The sequence below is a fragment of the Oncorhynchus mykiss genome, chromosome Y (genome assembly GCF_013265735.2).
Source record: "Oncorhynchus mykiss isolate Arlee chromosome Y, USDA_OmykA_1.1, whole genome shotgun sequence".
Taxonomy (NCBI): Eukaryota; Metazoa; Chordata; class Actinopteri; order Salmoniformes; family Salmonidae; genus Oncorhynchus; species Oncorhynchus mykiss.
In genome coordinates, this window is record NC_048593.1 from 34824733 (window position 1) to 34846412 (window position 21680).

Below are 21680 nucleotides of genomic sequence, written 5' to 3' on the forward strand. Positions count from 1 at the left end.
TAGAGTTACACATGGAATAAACAAACGTACAGTCAATAACACAATAGAAAAAAGTCTACATACAGTGTGTGCAAATGGCGTGAGGAGGTAAGGCAATAAATAGACCATAGTAGCGAAGTAAATGGCACGTTGTGTTAGCTAATCCAAGTTTATCATTTTAAAGGCAAATTGATAATTAGAAAAGCCTTTTGCAATTATGTTATCACAGCTGAAAACTGTTGTTCTGATTAAAGAAATAATAAAACTGGCCTTCTTTAGACTAGTTGAGTATCTGGAGCATCAATATTTGTGGGTTCGATTACAGGCACAAAATTACCAGAAACAAAGAACTTTCTTCTGAAACTCGTCAGTCTATTTTTGTTCTGAGAAATTAAGGCTCTTCCATGCGTTAAATTGCCAAGAAACTGAAACTGATCTCGTACAACGCTGTGTACTACTCCCTTCACAGAACAGCGCAAACTGGCTCTAACCAGAATAGAAAGAGGAGTGGGAGGCCCCGATGCACCACTGAGTGTCTAGTTTGAGAAACAGACACCTCACAAGTCCTGAACTGGCAGCTTCATTAAATAGTACCCGCAAAAAAACAGTCTCAACGTCAACAGTGAAGAGGCGACTCCGGGATGCTGGCCTTCTAGGCAGAGTTGCAAAGAAAAAGCCATATCTCAGACTGGCCAATAAAAAGAAAAGATTAAGATGGGCAAAAAAAACACAGACACTGAATTGCATCCCGAAGTTGCCTCTCACTGCTGACGTTGAGACTGGTTATTTGCGGGATACATACATACATACACACATATATACACATACACACAAATACAGTATACAGACATATACACACACACATATATACACACACATATACATACACATGTATATATACACACATATATATACACACACACACACATATACACACACATATATACACATTACCACAAATACACACGCATATACACACAAACATATTCAGTACAAACACACACATGTACACACATGTACACAAACAAACATTTGGTTGGAGGGGCGGGAGCAGATATTACCCAAGATGAATCTTCTTTCTGTTCCTCCATTGTCTCTCCTAAAGAATTAGAACTTTGTTGAAAAGATAATTACAGGGTAATTCCATCCACAAACAAATACGTGTGAATGTGTTGAATTCAATATCTTTACAATGGCTTTCAATAGGATAGCTATGTAATAAGGGGTCATTTACATTTTTATGTCAAATAAAATACGATACGGTTAATTATATGATTGAACGAGCCAGGTTTAAAATGTGAATTTAGTTTGTTTCTCTCTCTAATTACAATTCTTACATTAAACTTAAACAACATGCATGGTTCTATAATTGATTAGGCCGGTGATTGTTATGTGACAGTGTTTTTAGGCAGGTGTCGATGGGGACAGACAGAGGGCTATTTTTATTTCTCTCCATGTCTGCCATGATTGGATTATCACCACACATGATGAATGATCATCCCATTGGAGAAAATAAACCCATACGTGCAGTATTTGTCATCATACCTTTATATTTCACAGGACATTGGGCCTTTTGGGGAATGGACAGCGTTTGAGGGATAGTGGATTGTGGGATCTGCTGGAGAAGGCATCTTGCAATGCTCCGGCAGCTTTACCAGCTTCACAGTTCACTGCATGAGTGGGCATCAACCTATCTGACAACCCCAGTCCTCACAGAAGCCAAGTTCCCCTCCCTTCCCCATGGAGCCTGGCTACTGTGGTTCCTGCTGGCATCCCTAAGTGTGCCCTGTGCGGCTAGATCTACTTCTACTGTGTTCAAGGTAGGGGTAGTTGGACCGTGGAAATGTGACCCTCTGTTTGCTAAGGCACTGCCCCAGACGGCAGCGCAGCTAGCTGTGGAGAGGATCAACAATGACCCCTCACTGTCTCTGGGCACCACCTTTGAGTATGTCATCATTGACGAGGACTGCCAGACATCCATGGCACTCAAGGGTTTCTTAGGTCACTACGCACGGGCTAATGCCTTCCTGGGCCCTGTCAACCCTGGCTACTGTGATGCAGCCTCTTTACTGGCCAACAACTGGAACAAGGCCCTGTTCTCTTGGACCTGTGTGAACTACGAGCTGGACGACCGAAGTAGGCACCTTACTTTCGCCCGCACGGTGCCCTCGCCCACCTGGGTGCTGCTCAGCCTGGTGAGACACTTCCGCTGGGCACACATAGGGATCATCTCCTCGGCTGAGGATGTGTGGGTGGACACAGGCAGCAAGGTCGCTGACGCTCTGCGGAGCTACGGCCTCCCTGTCACCACCGTGGTCTCCACAGACAAGGACCCTGCCAGCATACGACTGGCTCTGACTAGGGTCAAGAGGGCAGAAAACATCCGCAGTGAGTCCTGTTTATCATTCAGGTTTTTCTTTCTATACAACTACAACCTGTCTATCACTAACTACTATTACTACAGTGCTGTCAGTACCAGAGCCAGTTTAATTTATTAGACAACTACTAACCTATCACAACTACTTCTACTACTACTACTGCCACTGCTGCTACTACTACTGCTACTGCTGCTACAACTACTACTGCTACTGCTACTGCTACTGCTGCTACTACTACTACTACTACTGCTACTGCTGCTACAACTACTACTGCTACTACTACTACTGCTACTACTACTGCTGCTACTGCTACTACTACTACTGCTACTGCTACTGCTGCTACTACTACTGCTGCTACTACTGCAACTGCTGCTACTGCTACTACTACTACTGCTACTGCTACTGCTGCTACTACTGCTACTGCTACTGCTGCTACTACTACTGCTGCTACTACTGCTGCTACTACTACTGCTACTACTACTCCTACTGCTGCTACTGCTACTACTACTACTGCTACTGCTGCTACTACTACTGCTGCTACTACTGCAACTGCTTCTGCTGCTACTACTACTAGTATTACTACTGCTATTGCTACTGCAATTACTATTACTAGTATTACTACTGCTACTACTACTAATACTACTGCTACTACTACTAGTAGTATTACTAATCAAAATCAAATCAAATGTATTTTTATAGCCCTTCGTACATCAGCTGATATCTCAAAGTGCAATACAGAAACCCAGCTTAAAACCCCAAACAGCAAGCAATGCAGGTGTAGAAGCACTGTGGTTAGGAAAAACTCCCTAGAAAGGCCAAAACCTAGAGAGGAACCAGGCTATGAGCCAGTCCTCTTCTGGCTGTGCCGGGTGGAGATTATAACAGAACATGGCCAAGATGTTCAAATGTTCATAAATGACCAGCATGGTCGAATAATAATAAGGCAGAACAGTTGAAACTGGAGCAGCAGCACGGCCAGGTGGACTGGGGACAGCAAGGAGTCATCATGTCAGGTAGTCCTGGGGCATGGTCCTAGGGCTCAGGTCCTCCGAGAGAGAGAAAGAAAGAGAGAAGGAGAGAATTAGAGAATGCACACTTAGATTCACACAGGACACCAAATAGGACAGGAGAAGTACTCCAGACTGACCCTAGCCCCCCGACACATAAACTACTGCAGCATAAATACTGGAGGCTGAGACAGGAGGGGTCAGGAGACTGCTACTACTACTACTGCTACTACTGCTACTGCTACTGCAATTCATATTACTAGTATTACTACTGCTACTACTACTAATACTACTGCTACTACTATTACTAGTATTACTACTGCTACTACTGCTAATACTACTAGTAGTATTACTACTGCTACTACTACTAATTCTACTGCTACTACTGCTAGTAGTATTACACTGCTACTACTAATACTACTGCTACTACTACTGTTATTTTTTATAATGTAACCTTTATATAACTAGGCAAGTCAAATTATTATTTACAATGACAGCCTACACCGGCCAAACCCGGTGTAGACCGCTGCACCACTCAGGAGCCCGAGAGATACTATTAATACTACTGGTACTACTACTACTATTACTTCTACTACTATTACTACTAATACTACTATTACTACTACTGCTACTACCACTACTACTGCTACTACTGCTAATACAGCTACTACTGCTAATACTGCTATTGCTACTGGTACTGCTACTACTGCTACTGCTACCACTGCTACTACTGCTACTACTGCTACTGCTACTGCTGCTGCTGCTACTGCTACTACTGCTACCACTGCTACTGCTGCTACTGCTGCTGCTGCTGCTACTGCTACTACTGCTACTGCTGCTACTACTACTACTGCTACTGCTACTACTGCTACTGCTACTGCTGCTGCTACTACTGCTATTACTGCTACTACTACTGCTACTGCTGCTGCTACTACTGCTACTACTGCTGTTACTGCTGCTGCTGCTACTGCTACTGCTCGCTGCTGCTGCTTCTACTACTACTGCTACTACTACTGCTACTACTACTACTACTACTGCTACTGCTGCTACTGCTACTGCTCCCTGCTGCTGCTGCTACTGCTATTGCTACTGCTGCTACTGCTACTACTGCTACTGCTACTGCTACTGCTGCTGCTGCTACTGCTATTGCTACTGCTGCTCTGCTGCTACTGCTACTGCTATTACTGCTACTGCTACTACTGCTACTGCTACTACTGCTACTGCTACTGCTACTGCTCTGCTGCTACTGCTGCTGCTGCTGCTCTGCTGCTACTGCTACTGCTACTGCTATTACTGCTACTGCTACTACTGCTACTGCTACTACTGCTACTGCTGCTGCTGCTGCTGCTGCTGCTATTACTGCTACTGCTACTGCTACTACTGCTACTGCTACTGCTACTGCTCTGCTGCTACTGCTGCTGCTGCTGCTCTGCTGCTACTGCTACTGCTACTGCTATTACTGCTACTGCTACTACTGCTACTGCTACTACTGCTACTGCTACTGCTGCTGCTGCTGCTGCTACTGCTGCTGCTGCTACTACTGCCACTGCTACTGCTACTGCTGCTGCTGCTGCTACTGCTACTACTGCTGCTGCTATTGCTGCTGCTGCTGCTACTGCTCTGCTGCTACTGCTACTGCTACTGCTGCTGCTATTGCTGCTACTGCTGCTACTACTGCTACTGCTGCTGCTGCTGCTACTGCTGCTGCTACTGCTGCTGCTGCTACTACTACTGATACTACTACTGCCACTGCTACTACTACTGCCACTGCTACTACTGCTACTGCTGCTACTGCTATTACTATTAGTATTACTGCTACTACTGCTACTATTACTACTCCTACTACTACTATTACTACTACGACTACCATTACTACTATTACTACTATTACTTTGACTACTACTACTACTATTACTATTACTGCTACTACTACTATTACTACTATTACTACTATTACTACTCCTACTACTACTATTACTACTACTACTACTATTACTACTATTACTACTAATACTTTTGCTACTACTATTACTATTACTACTATTACTATTACTACTACTACTGTTACTACTAATACTACTACTAATACTACTATTAACCTCATGTCTCATAGTGATTTGTGTTTACCATAATCAGTGGTGATCCTCTGCATGCACTCTGTGCTGATTGGAGGACACATCCAGAGGTTGCTGTTACTCTTACTACTACTACTGCTATAACTACTACTACTATTACCATGAATATTAATACTATTACTGCCACTACTACTATTACTACTACTACCATTACTACTATTACTTTTACCACTACTACTACTATTACTGTTACTACAATTACTATTACTGCTGCTACTACTACTATTACTACTATTACTACTATTACTACTACTACTGTTACTACTAATACTACTACTTATCCTACTATTAACCTCATGTCTCATAGTGATTTGTGTTTACCATAATCAGTGGTGATCCTCTGCATGCACTCTGTGCTGATTGGAGGACACATCCAGAGGTTGCTGTTGGAGACTGCTCTGGACATGCACCTGACGGACGGTTCCCTGGTGTTCATCCCCTACGACACACTACTCTACAGCCTGCCCTACAGGGATGTCCGCTACCCAGCCCTCATCAACAACGGCAAGCTGCGGAGAGCATACGACGCTGTCCTGACCGTCACCATGGACTCAGAGGAGAACTCATTCTACAAGGCCTACCAGAAGACTGTGAATGTTGGGGGGGTTCCCAGACACATCAAGCTCCACCAGGTACAGCTGAATGAGCTGAGGACAACTGGGGCTTACATGCATAGGCATAGTTTTGGGCTAAATCCTATCAGGCCATTATAGTGTCCATGTTTTTGGACTAAATCCTATCAGGCCATTATAGTGTCCATGGTTTTGTATATTTGCATTTGTGTAACACGAATATCTTGTGGACAGACTACGTAAACATATCTGACTAAATATCGTTATGTTCTTATTTCATTTTTTCCAGATTTCTCCTCTGTTTGGTACCATCTACAGCTCGATCCTCTTCATGGCTAACGCTCTGCAGAATGTTCGTGATGCTGGGGAGTGGAGGTCTGGAGCCAACCTGGTGCGCCACTCCAGGAACATGGCTTTCTATGGTTTCAGCCAGCGTGTCCGCACCAACGGTTCCGGGGCCAGCTTGTTGAAGTATGTGATGCTGGACACAGATGGGCAGTCCTGGCCTCTGCTGCCCACCCACTGTGTGGACCTGGAGGCTGGGATGGTGATGTCTCTGGGCCGCAGCATCCACTTCCCAGGGGGGGTCCAGCCCAGCCCAGACTCTAGCTGCTGGTTCATTCCAGGCACCTTATGCACAGGAGGTGAGAACACAGTAAATTGTACTAAATGACAAATGATGGTAAGGGGGCTAAATGCAGACAGATGAAAACACACACTCACACACTGCACTTACGCGCGCTCACACGCAGGCAAGTACGCATGTGCACACACACCAGCAAACAGGAGGGGAACAGTTACCATCTGTTCATAAAGAGGACATCTTTCTGTAGAGGAAAGTGGAACAGAGAATTAGATCAGGGTGTGGTGGTATGTTGACATAGTCTGTGATAAGCTAGGTATCTTTTTAAATCAGGTGTGATTCATTATATGATGTTCTACTATGATATGCTTTGTTTTAGGGAGAGTGGATCCATTCCATCTTATCATAGTCTTCCTGTGTATCCTTTTGACCATTATCTTCTCAAGTGGACTCTACTACTGTATAAGGTATTCTATTTAAACAATAAGGCCTGAGGGGGTGTGCACGGCTAAGGGGCTGTTCTTATGCATGACGCAACGCGGAGTGCCAGGATACAGCCCTTAGTCGTGGTATATTGGCCATATACCATAAACCCCTGAGGTGCATTATTGCTATTATAAACTGGTGACCAATATAATTAGAAGAGTAAAAAAAAATGTTTTTGTCATACCAGTGGTATACCACAGATTTCAGCCAATCAGCATTCAGGGCTCGAACCACCCAGTTTATAATACTGTACAGTACTTTCCACATATTCTTGTTTGCTGTTTGCTTGCTTGTTTGCTGACTCAAGTTTATAACAGCTGGTAATAGCAGCAACATTTCTCAATATGTCTTCACAGACCTTTAGGTACCTTCTGAACTACTGCTGATGGCACTCCTCCCTCACTCCTTCCTCACCCCTCTGCACCCCTCCTCTCCCCTCCCTCTACACCCCTCCTTCCACCTTTCACTTTTAGGAGGCGTATCAACCAGATTAGTTTAGTCAGGGGTCCTGACAAGATCATGCTAACCCTGGCAGATGTGATCTTCATCAACCCCTCACTCAGTAATAAGGTCAGATCCCCTAACTGACAGTGTCTGGACGATCCAATGGGGTCATATTTAAGTTCCCACATAATGATTGATATACAGCATATGGCCATAAGTATGTGGACACACCTTCAACTTAGTGGATTTGGCTATTTCAGCCACTGCCACCGCCATTGGACTCTGGAGCAGTGGGAACGTGTTCTCTGGAGTGATGAATCACGCATCACCATCTGTCAGTATGACGGACGAATCTGGTTTGGCGGATGTTGTCATGTTTCAGCATGACAATGCACCTGTGTACAAAGTGAGATCCATACAGAAATTGAGATCAGTGTGGAAGAACTTGACTGCCCGGCAGAGGTCCCTGATCTCAACCCCATAGAACACCTTTGGGATGAATTGGAATGCAAACTGCGTGCCAGGCCTAATTGCCCAACATCTGTGCCCGACTTCACTAATGCTCTTGTGACTGAATGGAAGCAAGTCCAGCAATGTTTCAACATCTAGTGGAAAGCCTTCCCAGAAAAGTGAAGGGCTGTTATAGAGGCGAAGGGGGGAACAACTACATATTAATGTCCATGATTTTGGAATGAGATGTTCAAAGAGCAGGTGTCCACATACTTTTGGTTGGACAACACATGCAATTGAAAATATATATATATTTTTCTTTGATATCTTTGCAGCATGATGAGTGGTTTTGTCAATAACCTATGTTTTTCTCTCCATGTTTCAGAAGCTAAGTTTAGATGATAGCAAAGTGGGTGATATGCGTAGGAAACCCTCAGACACGGATCGTCAGAGCCTCTCTACTCCCTTCTCTGACTCCACCGTCACCCCGGCAACCTATGCAAACTCCAACATAGCCATCTTTGAGGTAACGGGGGCAGGAGGCTCTCTTCTAAGAATGGTTCAGGGAGTTCTGAGGCTTGTCTGAAAGTTGATTCAAACACGTACCTTTTTACAGGGAGACTGGGCTTGGATGAAAAGACTCCCGTCTGGAAACTTTAAAGCCATTACTCCCCAGACCAGTGACGTCTTTGAGTTGGTGAGGTTCTACTGTAAAATATACTGCCAGTTACGATGTAAGAAGATTTGATGATGAGAAATCTGTTTGACTATAACTAATGTATCTCTGTTGTCAATTAAAATGAGCCCATTGTCACGGCTCTGTTCTTTCAGATGAAGGACATACGACACGAGAACGTCAACCTCTTCCTGGGGTTTTTCCTTGACTGTGGTGTTTTCGGCATCATGACAGAGTATTGCTCACGTAGCAGCTTGCAGGACTTGCTAAGCAATAGTGACGTTAAACTGGACTGGATGTTTAAGACCTCCCTGTTATTGGACCTTATCAAGGTAACCACTAGTAGTGGGGTGTGGCCAAAATCCCCTCAGAGACATACAGTTACACTATTCCTATAGGAAGACCTGCAGCTGCCACAATGTGCTTTAAATCATTTTACATTACAGATTTGTTAGAGTTTAGGCCCCAAAGTTAATTTAATGCCCAACTCACGGTATACCTACAGCAAGCTACCTTTCTCTCTGACATGACACCAACACTACTTTTTTTCTGTCTTCCATAGGGCATGAAGTACCTCCACCACCGAGGTGTTTGTCATGGACGACTCAAGTCTCGGAACTGCGTAGTGGATGGCCGCTTTGTGCTCAAGCTCACAGACTACGGCTACAACAAGATTTTGATGGCACAAAGATTCCCATATGAAGATCCCTCCGCAGAAGGTGGGTGTTAAGACCACTCAAATCAAATCAAATTTAATTTGTCACATGCGCCAAATACAACAGGTAGACCTTACAGAGAAATGCTTACTTACAAGCCTTTAACCAACAATGCAGTTTTAGGAAAATACCTCCAAAAATAAAACATAAAAAGTAAGAGATAAGAATAACAAATAATTAAAGAGCAGCAGTAAATAACAATAGTGGGGTTATATACAGGGGGTACCAGTACAGAGCCAATGTGTCAATGTGCGGGGGCACCGGTGTTGAGGTAATTGAAGATAATTATGTACATGTACAGTGCCTTGCAAAAGTATTCACCCCCTTGGCGTTTTTCCTATATGGTTTCATTACAACCTGTAATATAAATTGATTTTTATTTGGATTTCATGTAACGGACATACACAAAATAGTCCAAATGGGTGAAGTGAAATGAAAAAAATTACTTGTTTAAAAAAATTATTTAAAATAAAATTACGGAAAAGAGGTGTGTGCATATGTGTTCACCCCTTTGCTATGAAGCACCTAAATAAGATCTGGTGCAACCAATTACCTTCAGAAGTCACTTAATTTCAATAAAGTCAATTTGTCAGGGCGTGACAATGTGAAGCTCAAGCAGTGCTCAACAGGCAACTACACAGAAACAAGATCCCACAAAACACAGTGGGGAAATGGCTGCCTAAATATGATCCCCAATCAGAGACAACGATAAACAACTGCCTCTGATTGGGAACCATACCAGGCCAACATAGAAATAAATGCACTAGATCACCCACTCTAGTCACACCAAAATAGAGAATAAAAAGGCTCTCTATGGTCAGGGCGTGACACATACGGTCAGGTCTCTGACCTTCTCCCTATAGGTTGTCTCATCGTTGTTGGTGATCAGGCTGTCACTGTTATGTCATCAGCACTTAATGATGGTGTTGGAGTCATGCCTGGCCGTGCAGTCATGAGTGAACAGGGAGAAAAGGAGGGGTCTGAGCACGCACCCCTAAGGGGCCCCCGTGTTGAGGATCAGCGTGGCGGATGTGTTGTTACCTACCCTTATCACCTGGAGGTGGCCTGCCAGGAAGTCCAGGACCCAGTTGCAGAGGGAGGTGTGTAGTCCCAGGGTCCTTAGCTTATTGATGGGCTTTGAGGGCACTGTGGTGTTGGAAGCTGTCAATGGGAAAGGGCAGTGTGGAAAGGGCAGTGTGGAGTGCAATAGAGATTGCATCGTCTGTGGATCTGCTTGTACGGTATGCAAATTGGAGTGGGTCTAGGGTTTCTGGGATAATGGTGTTGATGTGAGCCATGGCCAGCCTTTCAAAGCACTTCATGGCTACAGATGTGAGTGCTATGGGTTGGTAGTCATATAGGCAGGTTACCTTAGTGTTCAAGGGCACAGGGACTATGGTGGTCTGCTTGAAACATGTTGGTATTACAGACTCAGACAGGGAGAGGTTGAAAATATCAGTGAAGACACTTGCCAGTTGGTCAATACATTCTGGGATTGCACATCCTGGTAATCCGTCTGGCCCAGCGGCCTTGTGAATGTTAACCTGTTTAAAGGTCTTACTCACATCGGCTGCGGAGAGCGTGATCACACAGTCATCTGGAACAGCTGATGCTCTCATGCATGTTTCAGTGTTACTTGCCTCGAGGCGAGCATAGAAGTTATTTAGCTCGTCTGGTATATTTGTGTCACTGGGCAGCTCTCAGCTGTGCTTCCCTTTATAGTCTGTAATAGTTTGCAAGCCCTGCCACATCCAACGATTGTCAGAGCTGGTGTAGTACGATTCGATCTTATTCCTGTATTGACACTTTGCCTGTCTGATGGTTTGTCGGAGGGCATAGTAGGATGTCTTATACGCTTCCGTGTTAGAGTACTGCTCCTTGAAACCGGCAGCTCTACCCTTTACCTCAGTGTGAATGTTGACTGTAATCCATGGCTTCTGGTTGGGGTATGTACGTACAGTCACTGTAGGGACGACGTCTTCGATGCACTTATTGATATAGCCAGTGACTGATGTACTCCTCAATGCCATTGGAAGAATCCTGGAACATATTCCAGTCTGTGCTAGCAAAATAGTCCCGTAGTTTAGCATCTGCTTCATCTGACCACTTTTTTATAGACCGAGTCACTGGTGCTTTCTGTTTGAATTTTTGCTTGTAAGCAGGAATCAGGAGGATAGAGTTATGGTCAGATTTGCCAAATGGAGGGTGAGGGAGAGCTTTGTACGCATGTGTGTGTGGAGTAAATGTGGTCTAGAATTTTTTTCACTCTGGTTGCACATTAAACATGCTGATAGTAATGAGGTAAAACTGATTTAAGTTTTCCCGCATTAAAGTCCTCAGCCACTAGGAGCGCCACCTCTGGATGAGCGTTTTCCTGTTTGCGGAATACAGCTTATTGAGTGCGGTTTTAGTGCCTGCCTCGGTCTGGGGTGGTATGGAGACAGATACGGAAAATGTCAGATGAAAACTCTCTAGGTAGATAGTGTGGTCTACAGCTTATCGTGAGATACTCTACTTCAGGCGAACCTTGAGACTTCCTTATATATCGTACACCAACTGTTGTTCACATAAATGCATAGGACCCCGCCCTGTGTCTTTCCAGAGGCTACTGTTCTGTCCTGCCGATAGAGTGTATAACCCGCAAGCGTACTTTGGGATGGTGTTTTTCGGCTTGCAAGCATCCCCCTTTTTCATCCAAACATAACGATGGTCATTATGGCCAAACAGTTCTATTTTTGTTTCATCGGACCAGAGCACATTTTTAAAAAAAAGTATGATCTTTGTCCCCATGTGCAGTTGCAAACCGTAGTCTGGCTTTTTTATGGCGGTTTTGGAGCAATGGCTTCTTTCTTGCTGAGGGCCTTTCAGGTTATGTCAATATAGGACTCATTTTACTGTGGATATAGATAATTTTGTATCTGTTTCCTCCAGCATCTTCACAAGGTTCTTTGCTGTCGTTCTGGGATTGATTTGCACTTTTCGGACCAAAGTACGTTAATCTCTAGGAGAAAGAACGCGTCTCCTTCCTGGGCAGTATGACGGCTGCATGATCCCATGGTGTTTATACTTGTGTACCATTGTTTGTACAGGTGAACGTGGTACCTTCAGGCGTTTGGTAATTGCTCCCAAGGATGAGCCAGACTTGTGGAGGTCTACAATTTTTTTCTGAGGTCTTGGCTGATTTCTTTTGATTTTCCTATGATGTCAAGGCAACGAGGCACAGAGTTTGAAATACATCCACAGGTGCACCTCCAATTGACTCAAATTATGTCAGAAGTTTCCAAAGCTTGACATTTTTTGGAATTTTCCAAGTTGTTTAAAGGCACAGTCAACTTAGTGTATGTAAACTTCTGACCCACTGGAATGATGATACAGTGGATTTAAAGTTAAATAATCTGTCTGTAAACAATTGTTGGAAAAATTACTTGTGACATGCACAAAGTAGATGTCCTAACCGACTTGCCAAAACTATAGTTTGTTAGCAAGAAATTTGTGGAGTGGCTGAAAAAAAAGTTTTAATGACTCCAACTTTAGTGTATGTAAACTTCTGACTTCAACTGTATATGTCTGTGTGTGTGCATGCCTACTTGCCTGTTTGGTTGTGCAGAGCTGCTGTGGACGGCCCCTGAGATCCTACGGAGCCCTCACCCAGGGTTGTGCGGCACCCAGCTAGGGGACGTCTACAGCTTCGCCATCATCATGCAGGAGGTGGTGCTGCGGGGACCTCCCTTCTGTATGCTGGACCTGTCTGCTGAAGGTGTGGATCACTCACCCAATCACAACCCCAAACACAATTTAAAACAACAAAGTAGAAGAGTCGGGTTTCAACGGTGTGGTTCAATAGGGGTGTGGTTTAATAGGGGTGTGGTTCAATGGGGGTGTGGTTTAATAGGGGTGTGGTTCAATGGGGGGTGTGGTTTAATAGGGGTATGGTTTAATAGGGGTGTGGTTTAATAGGGGTGTGGTTTAATAGGGGTGTGGTTTAATAGGGATGTGGTTTAATAGGGATGTGGTTTAATAGGGATGTGGTTTAATAGGGTGTGTGGTTTAACAGGGTGGTTTAATAGGGGATGGGTGGGTGATTCAGGCTTCATTTGAATGCGTATACATAAATAACGTCTGTTGCATGCATGGTCCCAGTGCTGTCTGTTGGTCCTCCTTGTGGTTCAGGTGGTAGAGCATGGTGCTTGCAACACCAAGGTTGTGGGTTTGATTCCCCACGGGGAGAAATTACAAAAATGCATGCACTAACTACTGTAAGTTGCTCAATGACTAAAATGTGCAAAAGAAAATGTCAGTAGTAGATACTGTAGCTTGGTCTTGGTGGGGTAACTCAGAGTTTCTGCTCCGGTCTGTCAGATGTCATCCAGAAGGTGAGGAATTCTCCACCACTGTGCCGCCCTGTGGTATCACCAGACCACGCCCCCCTGGAGTGTATCCAGCTGATGAAACAGTGCTGGAACGAACAGGCAGATAGGCGGCCGCACTTCAATGACATCTTTGACCAGGTACCTTAGACTGAGACTTCAAACAGACCACTCACAATCAGTGTCTTTAAACAAATAGACTAATATAAGGGAACCTTTTGTCTGTATAAGTTTGACTGGGGGATATAAAAGCATCATTCGAGTTCACCTTTAACACATCCCCCATCAATCCCAGTTTAAGAACATCAACAAAGGGAGGAAGACCAACATTATAGACTCCATGCTGCGGATGCTGGAGCAGTACTCCTCTAACCTGGAGGAGCTGATCAGAGAGAGGACTGAGGAGCTGGAGATAGAGAAACTGAAGACTGAGAAACTACTCACTCAGATGCTGCCTCCGTGAATAACAGACAATGACACATACACTCAAAGATACTGACTAGGATGTACAAATGTTTCTCCTCAAACAAAGTATACAGTTTCCGATGACGAGGGCCTTAAATGGTATTTCTTCTCTGTTTGCAGATCTGTTGCAGACGTCCTGAAGGTTGGCGGTACTGTGGAACCAGAGCATTTTGAAAATGTAACACTTTACTTCAGCGACATAGTAGGTTTTACCACAATCTCTGCCAACAGCGAGCCTATCGAAGTGGTGGACCTCCTCAATGACCTATATACTCTATTTGACGCCATCATTGGCAATCATGATGTATACAAGGTAAGCCTTTTGCTTAGTCTTGAATTAATGACTTAGTGTGTCTTCCTGTGCACCTTTGTAACCTACTGAAGATATTTCCTCTTCGATTGTAGGTGGAGACAATAGGAGATGCATACATGGTGGCGTCCGGCCTACCTGTTCCCAATGGAAACCGTCATGCTGCAGAGATATCCAGCATGGCCCTGGACATCCTGAGTGCTGTTGGCACCTTCAAGATGAGACACATGCCGGATGTACCTGTTCGCATACGCATTGGACTGCACTCAGGTCAGGGCTCCATTTTAAAGACCCCCGTATCAACAAAATGGAAGTACAAATCATTTTGAAATTAACGCCACAAACTATACTGATGTCAAACATCATAAACAGTCAAACTGCCATGAACTTCCCAGTGCTTTTATATTTTTCTGACAGTGTTGATATGAAATGTCCCCTAGGAACAGGCATGTCACCAGTGCTGTGTGGGTGAAGTGATATAACTACTTAAGTAAAAATACTTTAAAGTACTAATAAAGTAATTTGGGGAGGTATCTGTACTTTAATATTTATCTTTTTGACAACTTTTACTTTTACTTCACTATATTCATAAATAAAATAATTTACTTTTTACTCCATACATTTTCCCTGACACCCAAATGTACTCGTTACATTTTGAATGCTTAGCAGGACAGAAATGGTCCAATTCATGTACTTATCAAGAGAACACGTGATCATCCCTACTGCCTCTGATCTGGCGGACTCACTAAACACAAATGCATAATTTGAAAATGATGTCTGAGTGTTGGAGTTTGCCCCAGCTATAAGGAAAATGTAAAAACAAGAAAATGGTACTGTCTGCTTTGCTTAATGTAAGGAATTTGAAATGATTTATAATCTTACTTTTGATACTTAAGTATGTTTTAGAAATTACATTTAGTTTTTATATGTAAGTATATTTACAACCATATACTTTCACTCAAGTAGTATTTTCTTGGGTGACTTTCACTTTGAAATTTCTATTAAGGTATCGATACTTTTATTAAAGTATCACAATTGGATACTTTTTCCACCATTTTTTGTGTGTGTGTGTGTGTGTGTGTGTTTGTAGGCCCATGTGTTGCTGGGGTGGTAGGCCTCACCATGCCCAGGTACTGTCTGTTTGGTGACACAGTCAACACTGCCTCCAGGATGGAATCCACAGGAATGCGTAAGACCTGCCACCAAAGAGCCAAATATGGCTAAAAGATTAAGCAATTCTAGGCTGCGTTTTAGTAAGCGCTTTATAAAGTGCCTTGCGAAAGTATTCGGCCCCCTTGAACTTTGCGACCTTTTGCCACATTTCAGGCTTCTAACATAAATATATAAAACTGTATTTTTTTGTGAAGAATCAACAACAAGTGGGACACAATCATGAAGTGGAACGACATTTATTGGATATTTCAAACTTTTTTAACAAATCAAAAACTGAAAAATTGGGCGTGCAAAATTATTCAGCCCCCTTAAGTTAATACTTTGTAGCGCCACCTTTTGCTGGGATTACAGCTGTAAGTCGCTTGGGGTATGTCTCTATCAGTTTTGCACATCGAGAGACTGACATTTTTTCACATTCCTCCTTGCAAAACAGCTCGAGCTCAGTGAGGTTGGATGGAGAGCATTTGTGAACAGCAGTTTTCAGTTCTTTCCACAGATTCTCGATTGGATTCAGGTCTGGACTTTGACTTGGCCATTCTAACACCTGGATATGTTTATTTTTGAACCATTCCATTGTAGATTTTGCTTTATGTTTTGGATCATTGTCTTGTTGGAAGACAAATCTCCGTCCCAGTCTCAGGTCTTTTGCAGACTCCATCAGGTTTTCTTCCAGAATGGTCCTGTATTTGGCTCCATCCATCTTCCCATCAATTTTAACCATCTTCCCTGTCCCTGCTGAAGAAAAGCAGGCCCAAACCATGATGCTGCCACCACCATGTTTGACAGTGGGGATGGTGTGTTCAGCTGTGTTGCTTTTACGCCAAACATAACGTTTTGCATTGTTGCCAAAAAGTTCAATTTTGGTTTCATCTGACCAGAGCACCTTCTTCCACATGTTTGGTGTCTCCCAGGTGGCTTGTGGCAAACTTTAAACGACACTTTTTATGGATATCTTTAAGAAATGGCTTTCTTCTTGCCACTCTTCCATAAAGGCCAGATTTGTGCAATATACGACTGATTGTTGTCCTATGGACAGAGTCTCCCACCTCAGCTGTAGATCTCTGCAGTTCATCCAGAGTGATCATGGGCCTCTTGGCTGCATCTCTGATCAGTCTTCTCCTTGTATGAGCTGAAAGTTTAGAGGGACGACCAGGTCTTGGTAGATTTGCAGTGGTCTGATACTCCTTCCATTTCAATATTATCGCTTGCACAGTGCTCCTTGGGATGTTTAAAGCTTGGGAAATCTTTTTGTATCCAAATCCGGCTTTAAACTTCTTCACAACAGTATCTCGGACCTGCCTGGTGTGTTCCTTGTTCTTCATGATGCTCTCTGCGCTTTTAACGGACCTCTGAGACTATCACAGTGCAGGTGCATTTATACGGAGACTTGATTACACACAGGTGGATTGTATTTATCATCATTAGTCATTTAGGTCAACATTGGATCATTCAGAGATCCTCACTGAACTTCTGGAGAGAGTTTGCTGCACTGAAAGTAAAGGGGCTGAATAATTTTGCACGCCCAATTTTTCAGTTTTTGAATTGTTAAAAAAGTTTGAAATATCCAATAAATGTCGTTCCACTTCATGATTGTGTCCCACTTGTTGTTGATTCTTCACAAAAAAATACAGTTTTATATCTTTATGTTTGAAGCCTGAAATGTGGCAAAAGGTCGCAAAGTTCAAGGGGGCCGAATACTTTCGCAAGGCACTGTACCAGACTCCCAAAATAAGATTTTTCCTACCATATTGTTTGCAGCCTCCCGAATCCATTTGAGCCATAGCACAGCAAAGATCCTGGTGGATCTGAGAGAAGGCTACCAGGTTCAACTTCGTGGAAAGACAGAGCTCAAGGTCAGCTTTGTGCTCCCACTCTCTGGCATTTAAATTACCCTCAAAGTAAATGATAAAATGAACAACTGAATAATAATGACCTTGGATGTCTCATGTCTCCACAGGGGAAAGGAATGGAGGAGACCTACTGGCTGGTTGGAAGGGACAGTTTCACCAAACCCCTGCCTGTGCCACCTGAGCTTAAGTCAGGGTAAGGAAAGTCAAAGCTAAGTCCTGAAAAAGGAATGATTATCTTTGTTCCAAGTGACCGTGATCCTGCAGGTATCAAACTACACTAAATGACCAAAATGTGTGGACACCTGCTTGTCGAACATCTCATTGCAAAATCATGGGCATTAATATGGAGTTGGTCCCCCCTTTGCTGCTATAATAGCCTCCACTTTTCTGGGAAGGCTTTCCACTAGATGTTGGGGACTTGCTTCCATTCAGCCACAACAGCATTGGGCATTGATGTTGGGCGATTAGGCCCGCATTCGGCGTTCCAATTCATCCCAAAGGTGTTCGATGGGGTTGAGGTCAGGGCTCTGTGCAGGCCAGTCAAGTTCTTCCACACCGATCTCAACAAACAATTTCTGTAAAGACCTTGCTTTGTGCATGGGGGCATTGTCATGCTGAAACAGGAAAGGGCCTTCCTCAAACTGCTGCCACAAAGTTGGAAGCACAGAATCGTCTAGAATGTCATTGTATGCTGTAGCATTAAGATTTCCCTTCACTGGAACTAATGGGCAGAGCCCGAACCATGAAAAACAACCCCAGACCATTATTCCTCATCCACCAAACTTTACAGTTGGCACTATGCATTTGGGCAGGTAGCGTTCTCCTGGCATCCTCCTAACCCAGATTCGTCGTCGGACTGCCAGATGGTGAAGCATGATTCATCACTCCAGAGAATGCTTTTCCACTGCTCCAGAGTCCAATAACGGCGAGCTTTACACCACTCCAACCGACGCTTGGTATTGCACCACTCCAACCGACGCTTGGCATTGCGCAGTTATTGTGCTGTTTGGAACTCGGTAGTGAGTGTTGCAACCAAGGACAGACAATTTTTACGAGCTGCGCACTTCAGCACTTGGTGGTCCTATTTTGTGGGCTTGTTTGTCTGACTACTTCGCGACTGAGCCGTTGTTGCTCCTAGACGTTTCCACTTCACAATAACAGTACTTACCGTTGCCCGGGACAGCTCAAGCAGGGAATAAATGTGATGAACTGACTTGTTGGAAAGGTTGCATCCTATGTCACGTTGAAAGTCCCTGACCTCTTCAGTAAGGCCATTCTACTGCCAATGTTTGTCTATGGAGATTGCATGGCTGTGTGCTTAATTTTATACAGCTGTCAGTAACGGGTGTGGCTGAAACAGCCTAATCTACTAATTTGAAGGGTATGTTCACATACCTTTGTATATATAGTATATGTATCATTAACTGATTTGTATACAAACTGCACTTTACCAGCAGCTCAAAAAGAGTTACAAAGGCTGTGTTAAAACAGGCAGCCCAATTCTGATATTTTGGTTCACTAATTGGTCTTTTGACCAATCAGATCAGTTCTGAAAAAGAGCTGACGTGAAAAGATCTGATGTGATTGGTCAAAAGTCCAATAAGTGGAAAAAATATCAGAATTGTGCCGCCTGTGTAAATACAGCCTCTGCCAACGTAAAGTGGATACATGCAGCGCATTATGAGGAGGGTTGGCCAGCTCTGGTCTTGAGTTCCCATGTGTGGCATTTGCTTTACCTCTCCAATGTATGTTTCAGGAAAATGGCTCATGGCTTGCAGATGGAGGAGATCAACCGACACAAGCGGAAGAAAGCGGAACAACAACTTGCCAAGGAGAATAAATGATGTAGAGTTATGCATGAAAAATGTATAGCATTACAAGGTGTTCATGACTAGAGTAGTATCTCAGTGGAATACTCAGTACTTACACTGATTGCCTTTTTACTCTTCCTGGATTTTTTTCTGCTGAAGATCTTGCTAACAGCTGACTAACGTTGTGTTCTTTCAAACTTAACCGGAGCGCAAGTGGGACTCTCTCTTCAGCAATGACAGTTCAATGGGAAAAAAAGGCCACAGGCTTTATGAACTGATGTCCCACATCCTTCTTGCTGTCTTTCAGAACGAAGACAGCGAAGGACTTAAAGCATCTCCTGCAGAAAGCGGTGAGGAGGCTCTGACTCTGGCAGCAGGTTTGGACGAGGACAATGTGATGATGCATCATCACTGAAATGGTTCTTTGCAAGAAACACCTCTAGTGAAACCTGGAAACTCTCTCTCCACTTGTGTTTGCCATTTTGACAATCAAGGACTTTTTTTTTTACAACCATGGCTCCATACACTTCCTATAGAAATGAGAGTTTGAAAAGTTATTGCCACAGACCATAGCATATTGTGCATATGCAGGAAAGGGACAAAGGTATATGTAAAGCTATTAGCATCTACTAATCAATGGGAGTTTTTAGAAATAGACAATGCCTCATTAGGACATGGTGAGTTTGCATTACCGTACACCATACAATTGGCATCAGTGGACATAATACTACATCACAATATACTGTAGAGATTATTCTACAATCATCATAAGAAGCCTTTCGAAGAGGAATTTGTCTCTGGAGAAGGAGCTATAAATAGCAAATGGGATTTCGTCACTGAACCGTTAAGGTATCACATTTTCTCACCCGCTCCTCACCACAGTTGTCCATTTCTTCAAGCAGACAGCAAGTAGAAGATGAGTCACTGGTACAGGGGGAAGAAAAAAACACTCTCTACAGTGATTCTCAGTGAAAAGAAAAACAATGTTTTGACCCAGTTGCATGATTTAGCCTCCAATCTCTTATTCATCTCGAGAGCATGTGTTCTTCTCCTGTGCTCAAACAAACAAACAAACTGTGGGGAAAATATCTAATAACATACAAGAGTTATATAAGGGTTGTACATGTCTATAGTATTTATTTACCTGTTCATCTGTAAATATGATAGAGTATTGCAACGAGAAACTGAATCTACGTTTCATGACCTACTATGCAGCTGTAGCCGTCTCTAGCCGATCCTACTGAGCCATTTGAAATGCTTCTCTATAGGTTGTTCCCTTGAGATGAGAAAACAGTGGTTTTACCTATCTATCATCATCGTCTGCATCTCAAAATACATGGAATTTTAATTGCCAATGGTTGGTTTTGTCACACAGTGCTTGAGATGGTGGGCCCTGCAAGTACAATATCTGGTGATGCAACAATGCAATAAAAGGCTGTGTAGAGGAAGAAATAAAACATGTATCAAACGTCCATCTTTGTTTTGCATCAGTTGCCCCCCCCCCAAGGCTGAAAGTATAGTTACACCATATGGAGAACGGAATGAGGCCATAGAGGCATATAGATAATCCTACACATAGGCTATCCACATTAAGAAGGGCATAATGGATTAACATTTGCATTAAATCCTTACAACAGTGAGTGAGACAGAATATATTGTCAACTCTACGCGGGTATCTAGCACCGTCCCTTGAGATTATAAAGCAGATTTGTTGCAAAATATAAACTGGGTGATTAAATCCCTGAATGCTGATTGGCTGACTGCAGTGGTATATCAGACTGTATACCATGGGTATGACAAAACATTTATTTGTACTTCTCTAACAACGTTGGTAACCAGTTTATGATAGCAATAAGGCACCTCAGGGGTTTGTGGTACATGGCCAATGTACCACAGCTAAAGGCTGTATAAAGGCACTCCACGTTGCGTCGAACTTAAGAACAGCGCTTTCCTTGGTATATCGGTCATATACCACACCCCCTCGGGCCTTATTGCTATTATATAACAGCTAATAATAATCATAATAATAGCTCCAAAACACTGAAATAGAGAGATTATGTATAACAATAGGTATATAGTCAATCACCTCCACGAGTCAATTATATGAAACGCAAAATACACACCCTAGAGCCACTAGAGTTGTCACGCTTGTAACTTTTGTTAAAAAATATATATTTTACGTTGCATATATTTTTATAGAGTGTTCAAAGATACCCCAACTATCGTCAAAGCCAGAGGTCAAATAAATTGATCAATTAACTTTTTTTAAATGTTCGGA

General features: G+C 43.3%; 1 protein-coding gene across 1 annotated transcript; it reads left to right on the top strand.

The window, feature by feature from the left end:
- Positions 1 to 1511: 1511 nt before the first annotated feature.
- LOC110510163 (retinal guanylyl cyclase 2) lies at positions 1512 to 19759 on the top strand. The gene is made up of 18 exons (XM_021591524.2): positions 1512 to 2367; positions 5830 to 6131; positions 6361 to 6715; positions 7034 to 7121; positions 7614 to 7710; positions 8420 to 8560; positions 8651 to 8731; positions 8866 to 9042; positions 9273 to 9429; positions 13034 to 13183; positions 13786 to 13934; positions 14089 to 14252; positions 14379 to 14571; positions 14664 to 14838; positions 15659 to 15757; positions 17500 to 17594; positions 17699 to 17784; positions 19348 to 19759. The coding sequence occupies exons 1-18, from the start codon at positions 1617 to 1619 to the stop codon at positions 19433 to 19435; spliced, it is 3348 nt and encodes a 1115-aa protein (XP_021447199.2). The 5' UTR covers positions 1512 to 1616; the 3' UTR covers positions 19436 to 19759.
- The last annotated feature ends 1921 nt before the right edge of the window (positions 19760 to 21680 follow it).

Bases quoted from the DNA above. Each gene is read 5' to 3' on its own strand.
- LOC110510163 (XM_021591524.2), top strand. From the start codon at position 1,617: ATGCTCCGGCAGCTTTACCAGCTTCACAGTTCACTGCATGAGTGGGCA. The intron at 2,368-5,829 runs GTGAGTCCTGTT...TACCATAATCAG, and splicing joins GAGGGCAGAAAACATCCGCA to TGGTGATCCTCTGCATGCAC. The intron at 17,595-17,698 runs GTCAGCTTTGTG...ATGTCTCCACAG, and splicing joins GTGGAAAGACAGAGCTCAAG to GGGAAAGGAATGGAGGAGAC.